This window comes from Larus michahellis, chromosome 21, assembly GCF_964199755.1.
Source record: "Larus michahellis chromosome 21, bLarMic1.1, whole genome shotgun sequence".
NCBI classification, from domain to species: domain Eukaryota; kingdom Metazoa; phylum Chordata; class Aves; order Charadriiformes; family Laridae; genus Larus; species Larus michahellis.
This window is the reverse complement of record NC_133916.1, coordinates 983,407-1,009,463: the sequence shown is the minus strand read 5'-3', so window position 1 is coordinate 1,009,463 and position 26,057 is coordinate 983,407. Positions and strand designations below refer to the sequence as shown.

Below are 26,057 nucleotides of genomic sequence, written 5' to 3'. Positions count from 1 at the left end.
CGGTCTAAACCTCCCCTGGAACAACTTGAGGCCACTTCCTCTTGTCCTATCGCCTGTTCCTTGGGAGAAGAGACAGACTCCCACCTGGCTATCCCCTCCTTTCAGGGAGCTGTGGAGAGCGAGAAGGTCTCCCCTCAGCCTTCTTTTCTCCAGACTGAACAACCCCAGCTCCCTCAGATGCTCCTCGTAAGACTTGTGCTCCAGACCCTCACCAGCTCCACTGCCCTTCTCTGGACTCACTCCAGAATCTTAATGTCTTTCCTGTAGCGAGGGGCCCAAAACTGAACACGGTATTCGCGGTTGGACCTCACCAGTGCCGAGCACAGGGGGGATGCACGATAACACAGTAAGCAGAAGCCTGCAGAGTTCCCAATAACAGGATTCCACTCAGCTAAGAGTATTATTTGAACTCACGTGCTACAACTAGCATCAGCCTTAGTGCAAAAAAAAGCCGGGATGGTACGGTGCTGCAGGAATTCTGAAGCCTGTTAAACACTGCTGGTGCCTTTCCCAGAAGCAGATACAAGACAACAGAGCAGCTCTTTTCCACCAAGTTCCCCAAGCAATGGTCCTTCCCTCTCCAAGCCCTACAGGCTCAAGCACCCAGCCAACACTAAGTTTCAACTGAAAGCATAGTGTCCCACCTTTAAAAGCCTTGTATTAGACCTGGTAGCACGCGTGAACTCACAAGATAAGATTTACACCCTTTCACATGCACAATGTGGCACAACTGCATTTCACACCACCACACGCATACAGCAACCTGACACATCAGACACTTTTGTTTGTAAGAGATTTCCAAGGCCTGGCACTCAGCAGTAACTCTGAGTAATGCCAAGGCCCAACGTACCTGAAAGGTTGAGGTCTGCAAGAACAACATTTGTGAGGAAGCCATGCATATCAAAATGGATTCTACCATTCTTCACACTGTCTGTAATAATAGACTTCACAGAGCCCAGGGCCAGCATACAAGCTTCGTGTATTTTCCACCTGCAAAAGAATTCAGATGCCTTTAGATTTTTCCACCACCATTACCTCAATAAATAAATAAAAACTCTGAAGTGAAACCATTACAATTTTTTGGTCTATCTATTTTCTTGATCCCAAAGCAGAGAATTGAAAAAGGCTCTGCAATAAATGAACATTCGCAAAACTCTGCAAGCTGGGGGCTTGGAAACTCACCCAGGATAGCAGCATTCTCCATTACTTTCTAAAATACCTGTTGAATAATTGTTGCTTCATGAACCAATTTTGTTCCCATAATAAAAAAAAGAAATGAGACTTTTCTATGAAGGCTTCCATCTCCAGCTGTCCCTTGCTTGATTACTCTATGTGCAGAAGCACTGTGATACCCAGCCCATTAAAAGTCTAAATATGTCTTTTTTTGCATTAACGCATGTTAATTATGATAAAATAGGGTTACGGGCAAACACCACTTTTCCTTGGTTTTATTTGTGAAGCAAATAACCTACTTTAAAACTTACACAATTAAGGCAGACAAGGACTCCATGTCTGATTCCTCTGACGGTCAGTTGCTTCTCGCTATAGAGGGTGGCTACTCTGACACTAATATTCAAAATAAGCACAAACACTAAACTAATGAACTGTAAAACCAAGAGAGAAGAGTTACGGAACAGCAACCAGGTACTCTTGCAGTTGAGCTCTCTCCTCCTACCCCCAAGTAACATTAAAAATTGCAATCTGGCTCCAGAACTGCTGTACTACTTTTTCCTCTTTCTCAAATTTCATCCTTGTCCACCAGCGGCAATGTCACACAAAAAAAAGTAATTAAATTGTCCTGTACCCAACGCTGCAAAAGAACTTGCCATTTGTATCAGCGTCATTCCCTGGTGCCCCATCTCCTTACCAGTGTTCAGCGCCATTGTTTTTAGCCTGCTCAGCTTCTTGTAAATGCCTTGTAGCTGCTGCAGCCAAAGCAGTTGCACTCTCGTTCTGGAAATCAGCAGCCACAGCCTGTGCAGAAGGAAACGGTAACGCTTATTTGTATAGACTTTTCAAAGCTGGTCTTTTCTCCAAATGCCCTTCGAGAAGCTAGGTTTATTATCTGTTATTACTATTTTGGTTGCATCTTAATGTGGAACACATTTCATACCAGCAACAGATCCTGTGCAGCAATCCTCACTGTATAGGAAAAAGTATCATCATCTTCATCCTCCACAAACTGTTGTGGATTCGCAGTCCAAACTTTTATCTGAAACAGAAAGCAGACGAGAAGGATAGGGTGGATGAAGAATTCAGAACACCAAGGCTAAAAGGGAGCTTTTCTATTGCCGGTAATGTCAGTTTTGCAAAACGCAGAATTTTTCTCTGCCGTAAGAAGTTGCTGTTTTCGACTGACTTTTCTTATATTTTACTGGAGAAACCTTTGAAAAGAAGCAACCTTCTCTGTTCTAGCTCATCTTGCTCTTCTGCTCCTCATTTGAGAGCAGAATTTGACAGAACTAATGACTGGCCTGGAATCAATGCTACACAATGTTATTTACAGATGAGGAATGGGAGAAGCAGATGAATCTTTAACACAGTGCCTGTTTTTATGCATGCCTACCTAAACAAGAGAAAAAGATCGTGTCTGTCAGGCTTGGGAGGCCAGAAGCCATGTAGAATTTCAGTACAAATTATTTCACACTACTACTGGCTATCCCCTTCAGCATGATAATCCTCACATTCACAGCATAAGCCTTCATGAAGGAACAAAGGAAGAAAGCTTCAGAGTGTTGGGGCTGTTCAGCCTGGAGAGGAGGAGGCTCCGGGGAGACCTTACTGCAGCCTTTCAATGTATAAAGGGAGCTTACAAGAAAGATGGAGAGAAACTTTTTACCAGGCCCTGTTGTGACAGAACAAGGGGCAATGGTTTTAATCTGAAAGAAGGCAGATTTAGGTTAGATGTATGGAAGAAACTCTTCACTATGAGGTTGGTGAGACACTGGAATATGTTGCCCAGACAAGCTGTGTCTGCCCCATCATTGAAAGTGTTCAAGGTCAAGCTGGATGAGGCTTTGAGCAACCTGATCTAGTGAAAGATGTCCCTGCTCATGGCAGGGGGTTGGACTAGATGATCTTTGAAGGTCCCTTCCAACCCAAACTATCCTATGATTCTGTGATTTGCTGCCCACGTTACACCATTTAGGAACATTTGGATGCTATTGCCCTAACTCCTGGCACAGCAAAGTGACAGAACAGCCTACTAGATTACAGCAGCTTCCATGCACTGCAACTCTTCCTAGGACATTTGTTGTTTTAATCTCTCATCTCATTTGCTTCCTCCACAAAACAAACGTGCTCACCTGCTCCTCTGTGATCTGCATATAAAGGAGGATGTAATAGATCAGCTCTGGCAAAGCCTTCTTCACGGTGCTTTTAAATTTATTGTTTTCCAACAAGGCATGAACAAATTCAAATATGCTGAACACTAGGTTTTCAAAGCCCAATACTTCACCTGAACAAAGAAGTGGGGAAAAAACAAAAGTACATGACTGAATATGCTAACATACAGAAAGGTATAAATGGGTGTCAAATATAATTACAAACGGATAGCTTGTCTGACGAGATAATGTTTATTCTTACTCTTGGACTAGGAAGGGCAGCAGCCACCCCTGGAGGATGTCTGACTTCATCACTTTCTGCTCTCTTCCCACCTCACCGCTCATGCCTCATTAAAAGTGATCAAGCTCAACCTAAAACCTGTTTGGTTTTCTTTTGTCCTATTATTTTTACTGCAAAATTGTTGCAGTCCTTGAGTCATTAGAAAACTCAAATTATGCAGCTTCATTGATCAACATCACACGTAACTTGCAAAGAAGTGATGGACACTGTTCTAACACCATAACTGTACCTTTAAGCACGATCTCCTACGGTGTTTCAGTCTCTTCACAACAATAATACTAGGGAAGTCCATTCCTCCTCAAAAGGGAAGGCAAAAGTGCAGCTTAACAAGTTCTTACCATCAGAATCCACAGGGTCCTCCACCTCTTCTGTGTAATTTACTTCTGTTCTCACATAAGTGGATGGAGTTAAGTAAATAAGCATGTTTCTAAAGAACTACATCTATTTAGGAATTAATCTGTACCTATCTTAAATTTCATGATAACTACGAAAGTCTTCTTTCTTAAAAAAAAATCTTTGACTTTATGCACAGTCCTGTATTTCAGGGAGAAGACAAGCCCCAGAGCTCCTGGTTTTGTCCATTGCCCCATTTCAAACATCACTTCCACAGACCACTTCCACACCACTTTAGTACATCATATAGGTCATTTGATTCATTTAAACCAAATCCTCCAAGGTAAACCAAAGCTTCATTTACATTAAAACATTACAAGAACGGAATCACTCAGGCTCAACTCCTTCCAGGGAACAATGAGCCAATTCAATACTTCACTGCTGCCAAAGGGTGAGGAGCCACCCCATGACCCCATGTGCTACCTTAGGTTGGCCCTGCGCCTCGCCAGACCTCTCCACTGCCCCACACCCTGGGAAGTGGCAGAAAACTAACCCGGGGGTGGGAAGGAAGGAGCTTTGCTTGGGGATGGCTAATTGAAGGTCCAACAAACACCAGAGCAAACACAAGAGAAGGAAGGACAAGACTCTCTCCTTTTGCAAACAAAAACCTATTTTGTCAGCTCAGCTGCCAGCAGGACTGCAGCAGGAGTCAGGCCAGGAGAGGGAGAAATACACCATCAAAAATTTAACAAACAGCTCCTTGTATTTTAACAGGTGTCTAAAAAAATGCAAAAAGAACCAGCTGACCTTGAAACTAGACAGCCTCTACTTGCTCCAGGACTAAGGCTATGATTCTGTGCTTCTACTTCTATGGACTCCCTGACCATTTTCACTCTACAAGAGCCTATCACCCAATATACAGCGGGATTCTGAAACACGAGACTATGCAAGCAGCTTTGATATAAAAAGGTCTAGATCTAAGATCTCTAGGAAAACAGTCATTCTTATTAAATTAGGGAGGAAAAGCTCAGTCAACCCTTATGCTATTATCACACCACAGTGTGCAATTCTGGTGTTTATACTCAAAATTCAGAAAAAGCAACAAGAAGGCTCAGTATTCTACAATTACTGTCTTATTATAAAAGGCTAAAAAAGCAAGTTTCAGGTTAACAATATGGAAATATTTGACTTGTCAGTTTGCAAGTACTGGGAAAACTACCAACAGAACACCTCTAATGTGGCTGATCGTGAAGTAATGACTGTTATAAAATTCAAAAGGCAAATCAACTCCAGCAGCAAGTGTAACCAGCCATTAGTACTGCTGTAGCAAGGGATACTGTAGATTTTCCTTTACCTGAAGTCTTCACACCTACACCATAGATGCCTATATTCTGTCTGTTAATGGCGGACTACTCCATGTCCCGTGCTCTTCAGCTGTGTTCAGGTCACTACTGTGTACGAGACAGAGTTTGTCTTGTTCTATTCTGGTTAAAACCATTCACTACAAAGGATATAAGGCGGCACTTTCTGTAAGGGTATTCCAGACAATGGGCAGGATCTGCTGCATTGACGAAACCATGTGCTTTGGATAGTTTTTCACAAGTGCTGTCACAGCCTGGAACAAAAAAGAATATCAATCAGAAGGAAAACCAAGAAAACCATCATCAAACACTCAAATCATGGTCTGCTGTTTCATTACAAATTGAGATAATCCAATGTTTTCTTGCCACTAAGGTCTCCTCCTCTCCCTCCTGACCAGGCAGTCCCCTCACTTGCATGAACTCTGACAAACAGGCCCCTCTTCATATTTGCTCTTTTGCAGGGAAACAAAGGGATAACATGAGGTGTACAACTCTGGAAACGAAGACAATGCAATAATTTGATGGAAAGGTATAGACTCTGATCAGAAGCACATCACTGCGCAGCACTGTCTGGATACAATTACCACCTGGAAGCTATCTTGTCCCAGACAATGAACTCTAATATCAAGTAAAACCAGATCACAGCCTATTTCCCACACTCCTACACATGCAAACAATCTGTTTGCGCATGCAGGGAATAGTTGCAGATGGAAACACCCACCCAGATCAATTCTCTCATCCATTTCAGCTGCAGACACAGGCAGTTGTGCCAGCCCGACGCAGGGGCTGTTTTGGGAGCAGCTCAACAGCTCTACAGCACACTGTGCCTGGGGTTTCATGAAGCCAATTACCCTGATTTAGGGGAGTCCTTTCACTGATGCTTGCCAAGAAGCTTTTGGGATCCTCCAGAAGTCAGAGAACTCACTCCACCTAACAGACACTGTTCTCCCCCCACAGGGGCACAGCTCCAGTTATTTTATATTGGGTACAGAAGAGCCCCTCAAACTGCCCGACTGGCAGCCTCTGCAAGACATACGGGTCTGAGTTTGCTTCGACTTATCCAATACTAAACTGAACAGTTTGTCCGGTTTGTTTGGTTGCAGCATTGGGTACATTAATAGAAATAAAAAAAGAATAATTAAACAGAATTCTAATATCTGTATTGTGGCCACTGTGTCTGTCAAGAGTGGACAGACAGAAATAATCCAGATACGTAAGTTTGAGAACGAGTCTAGGAGGCAACAGAAGCATTACAGAAACAATCTGCTGACAAAAAACAGCCTCTGGAGGAAAAAAAAGAGTTTATGCAGGTGCTGGCAAAGAATCTGAACCTGATCTGCAGGACTGCTGCAAACTCAATGCCCTGACTATGGCCGCAGTAGCATCTAATGGGACTTGTTCCATATGCCACGACTTATGAACACCATGCAAGTTTTTCTAAGCTACACACCAAGACGCTCTTGCAGGAAGCACTGCTGGAGCGGTACGAGAGTTTTTCAGTTGAATAGCTCTGCAGTTCTAACAACAGAAGGCTGCATTTGCAAGTTCACCACTTTCCCACAGTGCAAGTCATTAAAAAAAGAGCACTCTCTCCTGTCAAGTGTTGTATTTCAACCCCTGGCCTTTCATTCTGACAAATCCCACCGCTTGTTTGAGCTAGAAGAACTGCTTTACAGATCTCTTCCTCTGCCAACCCCCACATACTGCTCCACCACCTATTTAATCCTCCAAGAAAATCCTTATCCATCTCTCTTCAGAGCAAAGTCAAGCTGCTCCCCAAGAAGGACATTTAATGGCCAAGCCAGGTGACAACCAACCGTACCCGCACTTGCAGCCTGAGTCACCGCACAGACACACCGAAATCACCACTGGGGGAGTGACACAACAGCTCCTGAGTCCCTTCCAGCTATTGCAGAAGCAAACATCCAACCACATCTCCACTAGTTGCTCAGCATCTGCTTATACAGTCACTCTGTATTAAAGCCTTTTCTTGCTTCACATCCTTCTCTGTCTAAAGACACAAGTAGAAACCCCCAAATTTGTGGATAAAAATCTTAAGAAATATGCTAGCCATCAGCAGGAGAGCATGTTAAAGCTAAATGTTCAGTAACAGTGCAGCAGGTGCAGGTTATAAACTTTGCTCATAAACTTAGGAAATTTGATGCCAAGACACAGTTACCACCTTGTTTTTCATTGAAGTACAAAGAGTAGGAGTAATTATTTAGTAACTAATTATTTGTTCCCAAACCAAAAAAATATAAGCATAACTTTTCTGACCCACCTAATATACAGGTGTCAAAAGAGCAGATTTTAAGCGTAAGTGAAGAAGCTCTACAGCAAGGTTATAAGATGCTTTAGGCTGTTGGTTAATTGGTGCTCTTATATAGCTACTGCATACTAAGTACATCGTATTTGTATTCCCTTGTTATGAAGTTTGCCTTAACCCTGTTACCTGTCATGTTTAATCATTCTGTTTCTCTCAAAACAATCGATAGTGGCATGTTCAACAACAATGTTGGAATTGGGATTCAAGAATCATTTGTTGCAGCTCGTTCAGAGATATCAATTTAATTCATGCTAAACTATCAAACAACAAAACAATGAATTGCACTACTGGTATTTTGTTCTAGTCCTCATGGGGTTTTTTTGTTGTGGCCAAACCTGCCATCTCCTCCACGGGTTGTAGGCACTGACTTTCCTGCTGATAATTGCTTCTGAACTCCTAACTACACTCGGAAAGATTGGGGACAAATTAACAATCAGTGGTTTGCCATGATGTGATCCAACCTACTTACTTTCTTAAACAGGATAACTGTCCTAGAGGATCAGGCAGACGCGTATGCTTCAGTATTATTTGTTAAAGCTTTTGACGCTGTCCTGCATAAAGTTCTTATATGGAAAGCAAGACATTTTAGGTCAGGGCTGCCTCTGGTTTCCACCAAGAACTCCACAAACCTTGGAGTGCAAAGCTCTCAAGAGACAGGGAAGGAAAAAAAAAAATCTTCCTGTCATTTGCTGCACAGCACTTCATTAAGGAAAAAAACATAGGACTGAGTTCGCATCTGGTTGAAAACGTACTACAAAAGAAAGTCTCAATTCCCTCCTCCATTGCATCAGCATTTCAAGGGGTTCCTGTAATGATCTCATCTGTAGAGCTGGCTTAACTAATCCCTTGAGGTCTCTTACTTCTGCATTACAATGACTATAAAATCCACTTTTCTGGAAGGGAAGGCAATTTACGGGTCTTTCACCCGAATCCCTTTTCCCTTAGAAAATTGGTATCATCAGCTCAGAAGCCCTAAGTGACAAAATCATGAATTGCCCTGAGTCAACAACCAGAAAACTCATCTCTCCACAAAAAGCCTCCTACAAACCACTTGCCAGCAGCAGATCTCCTAAATTTACTGTTTAAATCTATACTGATTTTCTGCTGCCATCAATGCCACCCAACATACAATGGTGTATTCAGACCGAAATCCTTTCTTGTATTGCACCCACCTAAGAGTGGCCAAAAGCAGATGCCCACACACAATTAAGGAACAGAGCAAGAACATGATGACATTTCCTCAAATACTCTCCCAGCCTGTCACATCTTTCAAGAGACTACTGCTGTATATCAGTGTGGACATACAAGTACAAACAGCTCCAATTCCAGTAAGCGCTGTTACGTAAATAACAAAAAAGGCTACAGAATGCAGGAATGTAACAAGAACAGAAGAACTGGTCTATGGTTAGAGAGAAACTATCAATTACAACTGCTTTCCGTGTAGACTGAAAACTACTTCTACTCATTAAACATCCCAATGCATGTATCTGGAATCAGATTCAGCCATTCTTGAGCTGCAGCCTGTGCAAATCGAGATTACACCCTGCAGAGTATCCCAGAGCATCCCCTCCGTGTTAGCATTCCTATGTATTACTGTCCCAGGAATCCAGTGCACAGCCAATGGAAGGCAAAAACCAGCAGGAGACACTCTCTCAACAAAACCTGCCAACATCCTACCCCAAACTCCCTTCCATTTGGTGCTGCACAATAAGAAACAAGCTCCTGCTGTTTCCAGTGTACGATACCTGCAGCCCCTTACTGAGGAGTGACGGGATGCCACAACCAGGGTAGTGCTGCCTCTAACAGCACTAAGCAAACGAGTTCCACAACACAGAACTCAGTAGTTGCTAGTTTGTATAATACAACAGCATCCTCCCAGCATTTATTTTCATGGCTCCAGTACAAAGCTGGTCATTATGAAAAACTTTTGATGCTTGTCTTCAATAACTCTTCTTTATTGTTTTCTTCAGGGAACGCAGCTGAATGGGCCTCAGCTGTCCATCTTCAGAAACCTGTACACTCTGACCCAAGTCTTGCTTACCCCAGCACGTGTGCAAGCAAATGAAAGATCTGGATTTGATTCTGCAACTTCTGCTTTTGAGCTTTCTTTTCTTTCCCATGTTGCAGGCAGCACATCCCAGAACTCCAGTGCTTTCCCAGCTGTTGAAGGATCTCCATACCTACACTGGCACTCTTGTCCCCACGCACTGAGCTACGTGCACATAGAGCTCTGCAATCCAATCTTTTTTCTCCAGGAAACCAGGAGAATACAAAGACTTTCCACCTCTCTTCTGCAGATATCATTTAGCATTAAAGAGCAGGCAAACTCTAGAAAAGCACCTGCACATAATAAGCTTTTAAAACTTCATTGCAGCAGAATTCTGCAGCATCTTTAGAAAAGACAGGTATTTAACTACTGAGCGTGGTGTTCAAACAAGATACATCTAAGATGTCTTCAACCAGTGAATGACAAGGACAGATGGTGTTATGAATCGATCCCTGTGGATCATTTTATGGACAGATCCCTATGGATCTCATCATAGGTATCTTCAGTACAGGCAGAACAATTTATTTCCATGTATGGTGCTGGGAGCCAAAACCCTTCACTATTCATAATATGAGCAATACTAGGAGAGGTGACATGCACTCAAGTTTCTCTGTTTTCCAGCACATCTGACAGTGTATTGTTATTCGATTCTTTATTTAATCGGTCTGAAGTGACTTACCTTTAAGACTTCCATCTTAAAGCCACTGTCTGATGTGGGTCCATCGGGTATTTGTAGGGCCTGAACAAAGGCCTCTGTGAACTGCTGCACCACAGGAAAAATCAGGACTTTGGCTGCACCCTGGTTACAATCGATGCAAGCAGAAGTGAATACTAGGTACAGAACACTCACATCTGACAAGTAAAGCACTAGAAACAATAGAAATTGTGCTCTCCTGCTACAAAACTGAAGTAAGACTCATGGCAACTAGAAAACAGTGCAAAGTCACATGAAATACTTCTTTCAGACAGCACTTTGGCTCTCTCCTTATGCTGGGAACTAAACTCAGCTGAATCCCACCCTTCAAAACTGCGCAGCAGAGACAGCTACAAAACACACACCTACAACTAATCACTTCAGCCTGTAAAGAGAGATCCAGATGATCCAGTCTGGAGAGTCTCCGGAGTAGCACACATCCTCCTAAAGAGGCACTTTCATTTGATTAGATGAATCATGCCCTGCATCCTACCACCCTCCCCCCTCCTCCTCAGGCTATAAAAGAAACCCGGGGTGACTACATCCCACACCAGCAATTAGACTGAGCGCTGCGGGTGACATTTATCTCCCTCCTGGGCCACCCTCCCCCAAACCAAACAAGCTCTTTGTGAGCCCAGTATCAACAACTGGCCTGAAGATTACCATCATTATTCTTCCCAGGAAAATGCAGTAATTATTTTTCCAGATGTCAAAGCACTCCATGAGCAGTACTTGTCACAGCAAGTAATACCGGATAAAAATAATTTTGTGGCGAATATTTCTCATAACTCCATAGCTAAGACAACAAAGTCATATGTTTAAATCAACTATGAAATAACACCTTAGCAATTTATAAAACGATTGCCTCTTTTTGTTTGGTTGGTTTTTTTGTTTGTTTTTTTTTTTTTTTTTGTTGTTGTTGTTGTTTTTTTTTTAGGCCAATTTCAATAGAAAAAGTTTTGTATACAACGTAAAGGACACTTTCAGCCCTCCTCCAGAATAAGGCAGTGGGGAGCTACCACAATCTTTTGGATACTGGTACCAGCCGCGTAATATTATTGCATAAGTAACCTTGTCAGTGCAGAGTAGATATGGTGTAATTATCAGGACTTCCCAAAAGCCTGCGCTGAATTGCTCCCTGTGCAAACAGGGAGGAAACAGCAGATATAGCCACTCAGCAACAACCAGCCACTGGACTGAGAGTCACCCTTTCTTGTCTTCACCCCAAAAAAAGTTAAAAGGAACAATTTATAGTCTGGGGAGTGCTGGGAAACCAACTTGGCAAAGGCCATATAAGATGCAGATGTGCGCAGTGCTGTACAGGAGACTCATGTGTATAAAGCTGCTTAACTCCATAGTGTTTCTTTCTTAACAGCTATTCTTTTAACATTTGGTTTGGTTTCCACCACCCCTTTAGGAACAAAAGGCTAACATGCACACTAAAGCAACCGACGAAGTTCCTGGAGCTTATAACCAATGCCTCGCCCAAGGGCCAGAAAAATGCCCACCGTAACCCAGATGGCCAAGGCCTGGCAGTTTATCAGGACACACGGTTCACCTGGACACTGGAAGCCACAACAGTGTATCATTCCTTTGTTTGGAAATCCCTATCTCCTCCCCATGCCGACTGGCCTTTCTCTGAGCCGTTCCAGGCACATCTGTTGGTAAGTTGCAAGTTAAACTTAATTATGGAAACCAAATCACAGTATCAAGGCCTGCATGTAAAGGAGGGAGTTAGCCACTTTACATGTCTTAAATTACACCCTCTTCCCCAGAATTATAGGTGACAGAATATATAATTCTCCAACGTTTCATTTTCATATTAATGATTATTTAGAACGCTGCTCGGTTTGAATTCAATATACGTTGTACAGGAAGTTAAACTCTTGCCTTTTCCAACTCCTCCATATTACAGATCATATGGGCACACGTGGTAAATATCTCCACTGCACGCGACCTTGTGCGAATACCATACACCTAAAAAACAAGTTTAAACAATAGATCAGGAACACAAGATACTTATTTCCTTTACTTTTCTTTTAATTGTATTTATTTTTGGCTTTAACTTGATTCTCTTATTTTATCATTGGCTCCAACATTTCTGTTGAAACATAGCTGCCATCAAGTACCACATCATCAAGAAAATTCTTTAAGTCTAACTTATGCTACAGTACAGCTTAATCATTAAATCTGGAGCTTCTCTGCTCCAAGAAACATTCCCACTAATGCCATTCAGTATCAACTTAACAGTGAAGATCATACCTCCGCCATTGTGAAAATTTTGTACATCTCTGGAAGAATAACAGGAGCAACAAGTGGCATCTGTGTGTCTGTCACTTCCCGGGTAAATTCTAGGAAGTGGAAAAAGAAGGGAAGTTCTTATAAGAAAACAAATTTGTAGGCAACAGCAACAACAGAATCTTTGGGAAACATTAAGCATACGGGAAACAGGTTGATTCGTACTTGACTAGACCACTGTCATCTGGCCTAGCCATGGCAATCCTTGAAGGCAAGCAGAAAAATACCATGCTAAAAACTGCAGGTATCTGGAAAACAGGGTGTTACAATTAAAGTTCCTTCTGAGCTATACACCTGTAGCACAGAACCTTCCCCCTCAGCTTTCATGACATCTACTGATCGTGCAATTCAACCGACTTGCATCACGCCTAGGAGAAGAGAAGCAGGAAATTCCAATTTCTTCAATTTAGAGTGAAAAGCGATAGGATACTAAGGTAAGGAAAAGCCTAAACCACTTCCTACATCAGCCTTGCCAAAGCTCTCGCATACACATACCTGTAAGCACTCTCATGGCTCCATGCACTGCATTCACATCTCCACTAACCAGCATCTCCATCAAGAGATTGAAGAGCTCGGGCCAGGCTTCAGGCCAGTCCCAGTGGGCTATAGCTGAAACTGCATAAGCCACGCTCGAGCGCACTTTGCTGATCGACTCTCTCAGCCCATTGGGTAGGAGCTCCCTAATAGCAACTTTTGCCTGTAGAGAATAACGTTATTTAGCAAAACAGATTCCCAGTCATGAAAGAATTTAATAAAATTTCTACAGCTATGACTGTATCCTGCTATTGATTCGATATTGGTTTTACAAAATGAACACTCATGAGACAAACAAACCTTGCACACTACACCCCGTAATTCTTTTATGGAAAAGTGCACAGTGTGTTTTAACGTAGCACTCTTCTCACACAGAACACTCGGCCAAGCATACAATAAAGAGCTCACAGCTGCAATTAGATAGGATGCGGATGTCTACATGGAAGACATCCAGCATTAGACAAGATAAATCCCAGCACCAGTGTCAGGGACTATGTTTGCTTTGGAAGATTTTAGTAAACAAGAACTAGTCACTCAACTGCGAAGGGATGGGAAAAAAACAGCCAGCCCTTCTGGGGCATAATTCACAAGATCTATTTCAAGCAACTGTCTCTGGATGGGATGAATCATACCCTAGATGTGAAAGATGGTCCAGTCAACAGTCAAAGTGGCAAAGGGCTAGAATCTCCAGCCTTTTTAGCTGTTAGATACTCCTACTGAACAGATTTTTAGTGAAATCCATCAGACCTTTAAACTGAAATTTGTCATGGGAAAATAGCCTTTAAGTTCAAAGCTGAAAAACACAAGATTTAGCAGATCTCTGAAAAAGGACTGCCAGAATCAGTATTTGTAAAACTTACACAGCAGCTTTCTTCTAGTCTTGCTCTTAGAGCTGCAGAACTACTATGGCTGAACTTTTCAGCCTACAGAAATTAGCCCAAGCTTCTCAAGTCCTGTGTTGTTTTAAGCAACTGAAAACAGATTTTCGAAGTGGAAAACAGCAGAAAACCTTAACTGAAGCTATTAATCCTCATAATACACACGAGCACTGGCACTTTTAAAACCACATACAAAATTAATATTCTTGATGGATAAAGTGCCTCAAAGTAGACAACATGAAACCAAATCTTACCCTTTCTGTGGTCTCTGGAGGTCTAAACTTTTCTGACTGAGAACACCAGTGAGTTTCCACATACTGTTTCAAAATGACAGACGCTAGCTGCATTAGAAGAGAGGTCAAGAATCAGTAAAAAAATCTTGCAACCACAGCAAGTGTCACCCCTGACCCATTTGCTCAGCCTCCCGTCCCACCATGCTGCTTCTAGAGGGGCAACAGGGCGTGCCAAAAATGCAAAAAATCTCTGCAAAACGGACAAAGAAAAGCTACCGCAGTACAAAGATGAACGGAGGGCCATCCATTGAGCAATGGATGCAATGCATTGAGTAAAAAGCACTATTTTCAAAAAGGTAAGTATATAACACCTGAATAATGTTGAAAGAGAAAATAATGACTCTAGAGAACTGTAAAAGAAAACAGAGAAGCAGTAATAGAAAGCTACCTTCAATTTTTCACCTGGAAACATGAGTCTTTTAAAGAACAAGGAAACAACCATCAAAATTCTTTCTACAGTTCCAGGCATACTCACCTGACGGATGGCCAGAGCTCCCTGGGGATCTACAGTCAGTTCTGCTAAATGAACACCAAATTCTGCAAGAAAAAAAAGTCGGTATCATAACTTTTATTCCCACACAGCAAAACTCATCAAGATTTTTGGAGAAAGACATCATACCAATTCAATGACTCATATGTGGGAAGGAGAAGACAATTCCAAAGCGTAGTTACTCAAATGAATCATGAGCATTAATTCTCCCTTATGCTCTCTGCACAAGCTTCATTTATTTTCTCAGCATCTTATTTTTCTCTCGTGGGCAAAAAATTTTGCAACACAGGTTAAAAACAAGCAAATGGTCTACAACTTGGAAAAAAAAATAAATCTTATCTACAGTGTAACATCATTAGCAAAATTCCTACATGAGGGATGCGTGGATAAGATCCAGGATGGAGTAAGACAGAAGACTGTCAGCCAGCAGCTCCTTTTCAGACAACTCGGGTTCATCCAGAGAGTGATTTGGAAATGTCACTTCAGCCGTCCCAAAGCACACCCTAAGACCGCTCAGAACACACCAGGTGCCTTCCTGAGGCAAACCCTGCCCGAGCACACTGGCACCAGGAACTGCTGTACAATCATCCAGGCTGTGGGACCTCCTCCGTCAAAAAAATTGTCAAAAAAAGCAAGAGCTTCTTTCAGTTGCCAAGCAAATTCTGTAACGAAGGCAAAATTAAAATGCTTGTACCAATTCTGTTGATGACTGAGCACAGGAAATAAACACCAGGAAGAGCAGCTGTTATTGTATGGTAAATCCACATGCCTCAATAAATTTGCTTCAAATTGCAACTTTAAGTTCCAGGTAGCTGATAACTGTACTAAATACTTCACTTAATTTCTCTTGTCTGCTAAAAAAATGCATTTGTGAGGTTTCAGATCTAGCAACTGCGGAGCAGAAGGTATGCCCTGAGGTCCTGCCAGCACAGCCTGGCTCCCCTGGACAGGTCAAACATGCTGACAGCATCCCTGACAAAAAAGTCTTGAAAATTCTTCTCAAAAAAGAGTTCTGCAACTTTCTTTAGCAGCATATTTGAGCACTTCACAGATGTGGTTATCTGAGTTTCTCCTAATATCCACCTCACTTGTAAGAGGCTTTTCTGGGTTGGGAGATAATTGCCTCTCACTTTCCCATGCTTACACTGAACGTGCCCAGTTCCTTCAACCTTTCTTCACTGATCATGCATTTTTAAAAAAAGGAAAAAAAAACAACCCTTATCCAAGCTGTAAAAGCAGGGAGCCTCATTCTGAGAAGTACTTAACGTAATACTCTTCTTAACTGTAGTAGTAATTATTATCCTAGCTGTCTGCAATATTCCAGACTTGAGTATGGTATCGCATTTCAGACACATTTTTAAAGGGTATAAATGAACTAAGAAGCCAGAATAAATGCAATGGCTTCACACAGCTGCAATTCACTACTGTGAGTATTTTGCAACCTTTAAATCTGTTTGCATTTATGCATTTGATTTTCTGCCCTTTTCATATGGTACTCTGCACTTATTTACAATATTTTGTTTCAATGACTTTAGGCCATCTCTACAATTTTTCAACATCTTTTTAATTCTGCTCTACAAGCAGACTGCAGTTGGTAAACCAGAGGTGTACTCACTACTGCAGCAACCAAAAGCTCTGTCTTAAAAGCCCCTTGGGTTTGACTATTAGCCACTGACTATGCACAGGTTTTCAGCCCACTGTGCATCTTAAACATATTACAAACCTGTGTTCTTCTTAACTGATGACTACGGTGGCAAATTCATATCAGGAATCCTACTGAACTCAGATCATTCATACCCAGCGCTTCCGTGTTTAAGCAATTAGCCAGCTCTCCCGTCAAACAAAAATTACATGGATTTATTGAGAACAGATCATACAAAACAATATTAGATGTGTAGCATCTATTTATCCTATTATATAACCACCACTGGCAAGCTCTTTAATGAGCTGGTCCAAGAATCCTTCCAGGGACTGAAATTACACTTTCATTGTACAGCTCACTGCCTCCTCTTTTCTCAAAGAATTGGTTTATTATTGTTTTTTTCCCAATTGGCTAGGAACTTTCTATCTTTATCATGGGTAACTGCAGGTCAACTGCATCTCTTGATAAGTAGTTCCTCCACTTCTATTTTGTGGATTTGAGATATCAGAAACATCAAATCTTCTTCCCGAGATAACGTCGGTAAAACCAAAATATTAGAAACTTTTAAGGAAGAGCCTGGCACAGGGAACATTTAGCAAACACATTTCCTCCCAGCTCTGCTTTTCATCTCCATTAACCTCAATATCGGTGAAATCCAACTCTCCTCCTCACAACCAAGGTTCATCTACCACATAACCAGTTTATGGAACCTCTTTCACCCCCAACTTTTCGGAGAAATTAAGCCAGACCAAACTAAAAAATAGTATAAGCAAGCAAGGAGGAATACACGAGTGGGACTTTGTACTGAATCACTGCACTTCACATCCTGCCTTGTTGAAGTGGGACAGCACCAACTGACTCCAGCTCAATATGTCCTTACAGAGATGGTTCAGGAGCTGCTACAGGTCCCTTTTAGTTGTCTGAACAGGGAGACAATTGTCTAAGATAGGCAGTGGTGGGGCAAGAAGCCATGGTAGCTGCTGCAGCCAACCCAGGTGAATCTACTGCCTCATGGCCACTGACAGTCAGTGGCATCAACAATCAATTTGCAGAGACCAGATCTCACGACCACAGCAGCATCAGAAATCCAGTTCTCTTTACCCAACATCTACCCACCCCTTGTGCACCGCAGTCTCCAGCTACACAGGCGCAAGCAACGTTTTCCACGGGACTGGTTTTCAATAACATCATAAAGTAATTCATATTGAAAGGGACCTCAGGAGGTCACCCTGTCCAACCTCCTGCTCAAAGTACGGTGAGCCATGAGGCCAAACCAGTGTAGAGCATGGAAGGCATCTGCAGACAAACTAGGATGAAACAGCAAGCAGGTACCTTGCTTGGCTATATATAGGTTGTTTTGGGTTGTTTTTTGGTTTTTTTTTGGGGTTTTTTTTTTTTTTTTTTTTTTTTTTTTTTTACACTCTACAAATGTGCTCCTTTGAGGAATTTCTTCAGCATCCATCTTGATGCTCAACAACTACTCCAAAAACACTCCTTTTTTTCAGCACACCTCTGAAAACTACAGCTGTGTTTTCCTCATTTCTCAGCAAAGGACAGAAAGATTCAGGCCAGTCTTCTCCAGCATCCGTGATGGCTTCAGGTATCTCACTTGAAATGACTTCTTCACAACTTCTCACTACACTAAACATGCCTGCAGCATTTCACATAATGGCATTTGCTGCTGTGAAAACCTTTCTTCCTGAAAGTCAGATATCATGTGTCCCAATGCGGCCATTTCTTGTTTCAATTTTCATGTTAAAAAGTCAGTTCAATGTTAAAATGTTAACTCCTGTTAAAAAATGAGCTCAATTTATCCATTCACAGGATTTCTACTCATTTCTGCCCATCATCGACTTTACTATGATTCACATTACAGCCAGGAGACCACCATTGAACTACATATTGTGGTCATGTTTGTAAATTCTCCAGAATCCTTCCACAAAATACTCAGTTTTTACGGCATAAAATCACGTATTCAAGGAAGGTACCCAATGCAACACAGAAATCACTCTCAAAGCCGTATATGCATTAAAACAGCTATGTCAGGAAGGAACTGACCATAAGCAAAAACATGCTGAACTGGTGATGCACAAGTGATACTACAAGCTTCGTGCTGTCATTGTACCTATTAGCTATTCTCCTGATACAAATCTGTATCACGAGATAGCAAACTATCATGAAAATACAATCACAGAATCAATGGAGTTTTAAAGCATCAAACTAAATGTGCTGAGCCACCTACTCTGGAAGAGAAGATAACTGCAAGAACAGTTACAACACCCATAAGCCAATATCCAAATCTGAGACCACGTTCAAATCAAAGCACTGGCTGTCTCCCGCACAGGACTAGTCTCAAACAAGATGAACAAGAAACTTTGAAGAGGGTCTGCGTGCCCAGAGCGACACAAGTCAATTTGCCAAGGTCAGCACCATCTTCACAGCCACCTGCATATCCCAGCTTCTGGCAACAAACGACCTTGCAAAGAACTGAGCTGAAGGCGCCTCTTCATACACAAGATGTCACAACATAAGCCACGCTGAAGACAGCCTTATAAAATGCCTTTTCTACCCGCAAAAAGGGCAAATAGAAACCCATAACGTAGACAGGCAAAAGAGCCATTGAACAGCCTGGAGCCACCATCTATCACCACCACATTTCCAGAGCACAAGAGCCTTCCAGAGTTCAGAGACTTAATACTTTCAACCATTAAATATCAAACTTGTTACCTAACCATGCAAGTGGATAGCGGTATTTTTCAACCATATAAGAAGTTGGCATTAAAGCTCTTTATCAGCATAATTTAGAGGAATGTGTTACAGACACTGCTCCTCTTCGTAGGGTTGAAGTATGATCTCTCCTGGTGGACATGCACCTCCTTCAAAAAGACACTGTCCCTGCTCTGACATTCCTGGACATGGCTTGGCCTCCATACATGTTCTCCAATACAGTAAGACCTAGAAGAAGAGATTATTTTTACCCATTATGGAATTATCCTCAACTCATAAGACGCCGGCCATAGCATGCACACGTATACTATTGGAGGTGGTGTATGACGTTACCTGGATGGACCAGATAAAGGGGGAATGGAAACACTATCCCCACTTCACCAGGAACAAGGTTAGACACACACACAGCAGCACTGCTCCCACAACCCGTAGCTCTCCCTTCTCCTGCCTTCCCCCTGAACGGTCTCAGACACTGCTTTTATTTATGTTCCATTAAAACCTAAAGACAACAAAGGTCACCAGGTGAACTTCCATCTTTCTGGAGACCAACAATAATGCATTTCCAATCCCCAAGCTGTCAGGTGGTGCCTATTCCCACACTTTCTCAGCAGACAGAAGATGCAGAAGCAGGGAAGAGACCGAGTTGCTAGGGACACGTTTGGAAGTTGCTAAAGGGTGACACAGCAGGAAACTGCCACCATGCCCTTACTCCAGAGCTGACATCCTGTATTCCTCCAGAACAGCTGTACTGAGTCAGACAGGAGACTACCCTCTTGGACAGTTCAGCCTGTTCCAGAGGCTCACCTCCGACTGGGTATTTCTACCCATCCCTTTGCACAAGCACCAGCCAGATCCGCTATCAACCCACTTCAGGGAACTCAACTGCATCCTCACAAAAAACCAAACCAACTCCACCTGGCTAAACCCTGCACGGAAGAGAACGGGCGCCAACACGGGACAGCACACAAGGAGAGGTAACTGCTGTATTGGCTTAACCATATTACACAACCCAACCTGCAAGCAGCTTAAGAAAAGAGGTGAGGGCAGAGCAATGCTTCCCCCAACACACCTCCTCGGAAATCCTGGCCTTGGGAAATGCCATGAAGCAGGTGTTGTATCCGACCAGTGTGTTTAATGGTTCTTGATGAGTTTCTTCCTCCAGGAATGTTAAGCTTTTTAAACTCTTTCTAACCTCTAACATCCAACAGCAATGAGTTCCATAGTTTGCACACTGGAGGAAACAACCTACTTCCTTCTGCTTGTTTCAAGGTTCATTTTCATCTGATCTTAGCTTTACAAGAAGTCACAAATAGTCACTCCTCACTCGCCTTCTCTGTCACTTACGATTTTAGAGCCTACCTTTTTTCTTCTTTTTTCTTCCTTTTTTAGAGCCTACCTTTTTTTCTACTACCTTTTTCAGTCAGAAAAGTCAATGTATTCGCTCCTTCTGAGAACAGAAGCTTTTCCACACCTCTGTGAATGTCTGTGCTGCATTTTTACTGCCCTGCTTTAGCCCTCCTGAGAGCAGCAAGCCAGTAATGCATGCGGCACTCAGGCTGCAGAGCCATGAGGAATTTATGTCGCGCTTTGTTCTCTGCTCCCTCCTTAACGGTCCATTTGGCTTTCCAAGCACGACAGAGCAGTGAATGGGTGTTTTCAGGAAACTCTCCACACTGCCATGGGATCTCTTCTCCCAGTGACAATAGTTAGCATAGTTAGCGTTACTCTTTAAGGTATCATCTGGGCTGTCTCCTCCTCCCCCAGCATTACTTTGCTGACCAACACTGACCTATACCTACTGCTTGCACACCCATGTCACACTTGTGAAATCAGTCTGTAATTTTTGCCACTGATTCTCACTCTGGCTAGACTGAGCAGCACTATCAGCAACTTTGCCACAGCAGTATTCACTCTTTTCCACATCGTTTACAGACGTGCTGAGCAGTCCAGCTTCACATGGGACTCCTGATTATCTCCCTGCCATGTGAAACATGACCAGTCACTTCTGTCTCTTGTCTTCCAGCTTTTAATCAGTTATTAATTCAAGTGCTGTCTGCAGCAGTTTAGCTTCTTCAAAAAGTTTCAGTAAGGGAATTTTCTAAAAGCTTTTTGGCAGTCCCAGGGCACCTTCAGACAAGTCTTCTATTAAACATAGATCAACTCTGCCACAACAATCTCATGTATCCTCCCCTCCTCGTTCCAATTCTAAACATAATTTTAGTATTGCAGGCAGAGCAAAAGCCACATCGACTCAGCTGTAACAAACCCAACATTCACCCCTCCACCCATCACCTTAGAGCCCTTACTAAGAGCTGTCCTGTGTTTACCAACTTGTATTTGTCTGGTGCCTAAGTGACCTTAAGTCGCAAGTTTTACAGCACAATTCCTAACACAGGAATTTAATATTTCAGTCCCTTTAAAACCCTTGGAGACACATCCTGTAGCACTTGCTGTTTAAAGTAAACTGGTAAGTGAAACTGCTCCTGCTCATGCTTCAACCCGACGTGGACCCTCTAACGTGTCTTCTGCAGAGGCCCCTCAATGCAACAAGTTAAGTCAACATCAGCACAAGGAATTCCGCTTTTCTGCAAGCTTTCTGCAAGCCTTATACTCCTTGAATATACCTTGCACACTTCATAACCTGGCGGTTATGAACACATTTGAAATACTTCCTGCTTCTCCAACATTTGAAAGCATCATAAGTTTTGATGTCTTTAACAAGTTTTTTCCTAATTTTTGTTTGCCTACCTTCATTTATTTTTCATTAAAAGTGCCAGTATTTGCGCTCTTGTCTACTGCCGTCACTTTTACTTTCAGCACCTTCTTTACGCTGCTTTATGATACTACATTTTTTGCTTCTTTAAAGTACTTGTGATACACATGATTTACGTTTCTTTACCTCAATAATACGGTGTTGGCAAACAATGTATTCCTTTAGCTCCTCCTCTTGGTTTTTACAAGTTTCTCCATATCAAAGACAGCACAGAAAGGAGAATATAGCTTATTCCTCTCATGCTGCTTCATTAGGACAAGCGAGGAGGAATCACAGAAGCGCAGAATTCAGCTGAAAGAGACCTCAGGATGTCCCCAGTCCAACCCCTGTGATCAAAGCAGCATCAGATCAGGTTGCTCAAAGCATTTTCTAGGCAGGTCTTGGAAATACTCAAGGATGGAACCAGCATAGCTTCTACGGACAATCTGCTCCAAAGCTTGGCTCTCCCTCTCCTCACAGTGAAAAACTTTCTCCTTATATCCAGTCTGAACCTCTTGTCTCAATTTGTGCCTGTTTTCCTTCACCCCCTCCTACCCCCAGTGTCTTGACAACCTCCTCAAACTTACCAGAACCTGCTCTCAGATCCACCCCCAAAACCCTCTTGTCTCCATACTGGAAAACCCCTCTCCCCCAGCGTCTCCTCACATGGTGAGTGCTGCAGTTCCCCCAACAACTCAATGGCCCTCTGCTGAACTCATTCCCATTTGTCACTGTCTTCCTTGTATTGGTGGGGTGGGAGCAAAACAGGACAAGTATTCTAGATGTGGTGTAACAAGTGCTGACTAGAGAGGGCTGATCACTGCCTCTGATCCTCTTCATACAGCCCGGGATGCAGGTGGCCTTCAGGGCACGCTGTCCAGCTCACCAGCCACCAGGATTTCCAGGCCCTTTGCCACAAAGTTGCTCGCCAGCCAGGCAGTGCCTGACCTGCATCCCTGTGGCGGGTCCTCCTGTTCCAGGTGCAGACCTTGGTATCTGTCCTTGCTGAATTTCAAGAGGCTCCTCTTGGTCCATTCCCGCAGGGCTCTCTGGGTGGCAGCCCTGTCCTCACGGACATCAACCGCCTCCCCTCCAGTTTGGTGTCACCTGCAAGCTGCGTGACAGCGCATTCTGTAGCCTTCTCCAGGTCACAAGTACAGGTCCTGCAATTGGCCTGTGCAGCTCTGGGACTGCAACTGCAGAGAAGTGTTCGGTGACTTTTACTGTTATTTGTAAAACAGTAAAAAAACAGAAGCGCAGATGACTCCATTCCTCTTGCCCTTAATGTTATTCACCAAATGTAATCCTGTTGCATTTGTGGGCTCTCAAAGGGACCTTAGGGACATCCATCACCTACAGCCCTTAAAAAATACTCTTTTCTGGAAATCTGTTAACCAAACCATTACACAAACTTGATTTCATTTCTTGTGGTAAGACTCAGACTGTTTGGGGGGAAAAAAAGTTGCCACTGAAGAGCACACTTCACTGGAGTAACATGCAAGGCAAAGGCTCTATGGCTCAATGAACCTCACAGCACTTCCAGACTCGCACTGTAACAATGCCATTGAATCACTCCTTAAAACCTCCAATAGCTGTGATACCAACACACAGATGCATCAAGGAAGACTTACCCTGAGCGTTACAACCGCATGTTAAGGGACTGTACAACAAGAAACATTTTATCAAATAATTTGCCTTCCTTTCATCACTCCAGTCTCATTTGCAGAGTAACGTAATCATAACACCATCCTTGACCCAGTCATGCCCTTACACCTTCCTTCTCTTTACCATGAGCTTCCTTTGATAACATTTCTGCGCTAAAGTTCAGGGGCAGAAAGACTTTAAAACACTGCACAAAACACTTTCATAATAGCAAAATCAAGCAAAGGTAAGGCAAAATTTCCAGGAGGGTCCACGAACAACCAGCCCATCATGCTGCCAGGCCACAGGCACAACTTAGGGCCAAGGGCTGCAGTGCCAAGCTCTCCAGCGCCCAGCTCCTGTCACAGCAGACTGTCTGCAAATCTTCCAGTGGTTCCTACAAATTGCAGTTCTTTGGGATGGGCCATAAAATTTGAGCTGAAGTGAAATAAAATATTACCATCAATAAATTTTTAAGCTTCCACCCAGGAAAAGCAGCAAGCGCATGAGCTGGCTTAGTGCTATCATAAAAAGGTCAGATGAGTAATGGAATAATTAGAGACACTGATTGAATTTGGGGTGCTTGCTCTTTTAAGCTCTGCCTTATCAAAGCCATAGGCCCGTTGCCGTCCAGCTCCAGTGTCTTCCATGTCCTCAGCTCTCAGAAACACACAACGAAGCCCCAGTGCAGGAGCTTCACACAAGAGGGTATATCTCCATCCTGACCACACTCAACCTAAAACACGCCACATACAGATGATGACATGCAGGATGTCGATGTCCTATTGCTGGAGGTGTTCAAGGCCAGGCTGGATGGAGCTTTGGGCAATCTGGTCCAGCGGAAGGTGTCCCTGCCCATGGCAGAGGGGTTGGAACTAGATGATGTTCAAGGTCCCTTACAGCTGCAACCATTCTATGATAACATGGGCACGCACAAGGGGCACACATGTCCAGATGCGGAAAGGATCACTGTGGGAGTGGGACAGGGCATGCAGACCACCACACAGAGGGAAGGCTCTCCATGACCATCACGGGAGCAACCCTGGAGACTTGGGCTCAGGTGGAAAGAGGTGCCCAAAGCAACAGGCCTGCTGCTTTGCCACCCCACCTCCCCCTACACGTCCTACCAGTAGCAAGCTTAGAGTGCTCCTTGGTCACTCAGCTCTCACACAACTCCAGGCTGCTCCCCACACTGCCCCATGGACGTTCCCCTCTTGCCACTCAAGAGGCGAGCAGTGCCTTGAGGCTTCGCCCGGCAACCTCCGCTGCAGGCCGGGGCCAGCCCTAGAGAAGTCCCACCGCCGAACCCGCAGCTGAACTCCCGAGGCGGGGCAGGGGCTGCTCAAGGGAAACCGGGGACCCGCCTACAGCCGGGAGCAAAACAGCCGCCGCTGCCCGCTCCCCGCCGGCCCGAGCGCTGAAGATGGAAGTTTTGGACGAGGCCACGAGGCGCCGGTACTGGGAAACGCTGGGAGAAGGTGGTGGCGGCCTTTCCCCACCCGGACACCACCACCTCCCCCCGCTCTGTTTCCTCAGCGCGGCCCGGCCCTCACTCACCCTCCGTCACCTCCAGCACCTTCACCTGCTCCTCGGCGGCGGCGCGCACCGCCTGCACCGGGCACAGGATCCCCGTCAGCGTCTCCACCAGCGCCTCCTTCAGCCCTTGCGCCACCGGACCCGGTCCCGGCCCACCACCACCGCCGCCTCCTCCTCCGCCGCCGCCTCCTCCGCCGGCCGCCGCCGCCGCGCCCGCCATTGCCGCCCCCCCCCCTTCCCCTCAGGGCTCTGCTGCCGCCGCGCGCGCCAAACGCACGGCACGCACGCACGCACGCGCGAGGGAGGGAGAGGGGGACGCCGAGCGGGGCCACGCCTACGCGGAAACGGCGGGCTCCGCGCGCCGCTCACAGCGCCCCCTCGCGGCGCGGCGGGACGGCCGGTGGTCGTCGTGAGGAGGGAAAATGGCGGCGCGGCCTCGGCCGCGGGGGGTGCCGACGGGCCCAGGAGCAGGAGCCTGAAAGGCTTCAGAGCCGAGCGTCTCCTCAGACCCGGGGAGCTCCTGCCATGGCGGGAGCCGAGGGGACAGGCAGAGCCCGGGAAAAGCGTTAAGTCCCTCAATCTGCCTTTTCCCACCCGTGTCAGTGGCAAGCTCCCACCGTGGGGAGCCTTGAGGAGCTGGGTGAGGCCATTGGGGGCCTGGGAGGGCCGCGCTGAACAGCCAGATAGAATCATAGAATAGTTTAGGTTGGAAGGGACCTTAAAGATCATCTCATTCCAAGCCTACTAGTCCAGGGACACCTCCCACCAGCCCAGGTTGCTCCAAGCCCCGTCCAGCCTGGCCTTGAACCCCTCCAGGGATGGGGCAGCCACAGCTTCTCTGGGCAACCCGGGCCAGGGGCTCACCACCCTAAGAATAAACA

General features: G+C 44.4%; 1 protein-coding gene across 1 annotated transcript in view; it reads right to left on the bottom strand.

Moving 5' to 3' along the window:
• Positions 1–25,413, bottom strand: part of IPO9 (importin 9) — a 41,167-nt gene extending 15,754 nt beyond the window's left edge. Inside the window, exons 1-13 of the mRNA XM_074564103.1 lie at positions 25,198–25,413; positions 14,864–14,925; positions 14,350–14,436; positions 13,179–13,380; positions 12,648–12,736; positions 12,276–12,362; positions 10,371–10,490; positions 5,472–5,572; positions 3,963–4,021; positions 3,306–3,457; positions 2,114–2,212; positions 1,868–1,974; positions 851–990 (exon numbers count right to left, since the gene is read on the bottom strand). Coding sequence (XP_074420204.1) covers positions 851–990; positions 1,868–1,974; positions 2,114–2,212; positions 3,306–3,457; positions 3,963–4,021; positions 5,472–5,572; positions 10,371–10,490; positions 12,276–12,362; positions 12,648–12,736; positions 13,179–13,380; positions 14,350–14,436; positions 14,864–14,925; positions 25,198–25,396 — 1,504 coding nt within the window. The 5' untranslated portion in view covers positions 25,397–25,413. The remainder of the gene's footprint in view (positions 1–850; positions 991–1,867; positions 1,975–2,113; positions 2,213–3,305; positions 3,458–3,962; positions 4,022–5,471; positions 5,573–10,370; positions 10,491–12,275; positions 12,363–12,647; positions 12,737–13,178; positions 13,381–14,349; positions 14,437–14,863; positions 14,926–25,197) is intronic.
• Positions 25,414–26,057: the final 644 nt, after the last annotated feature.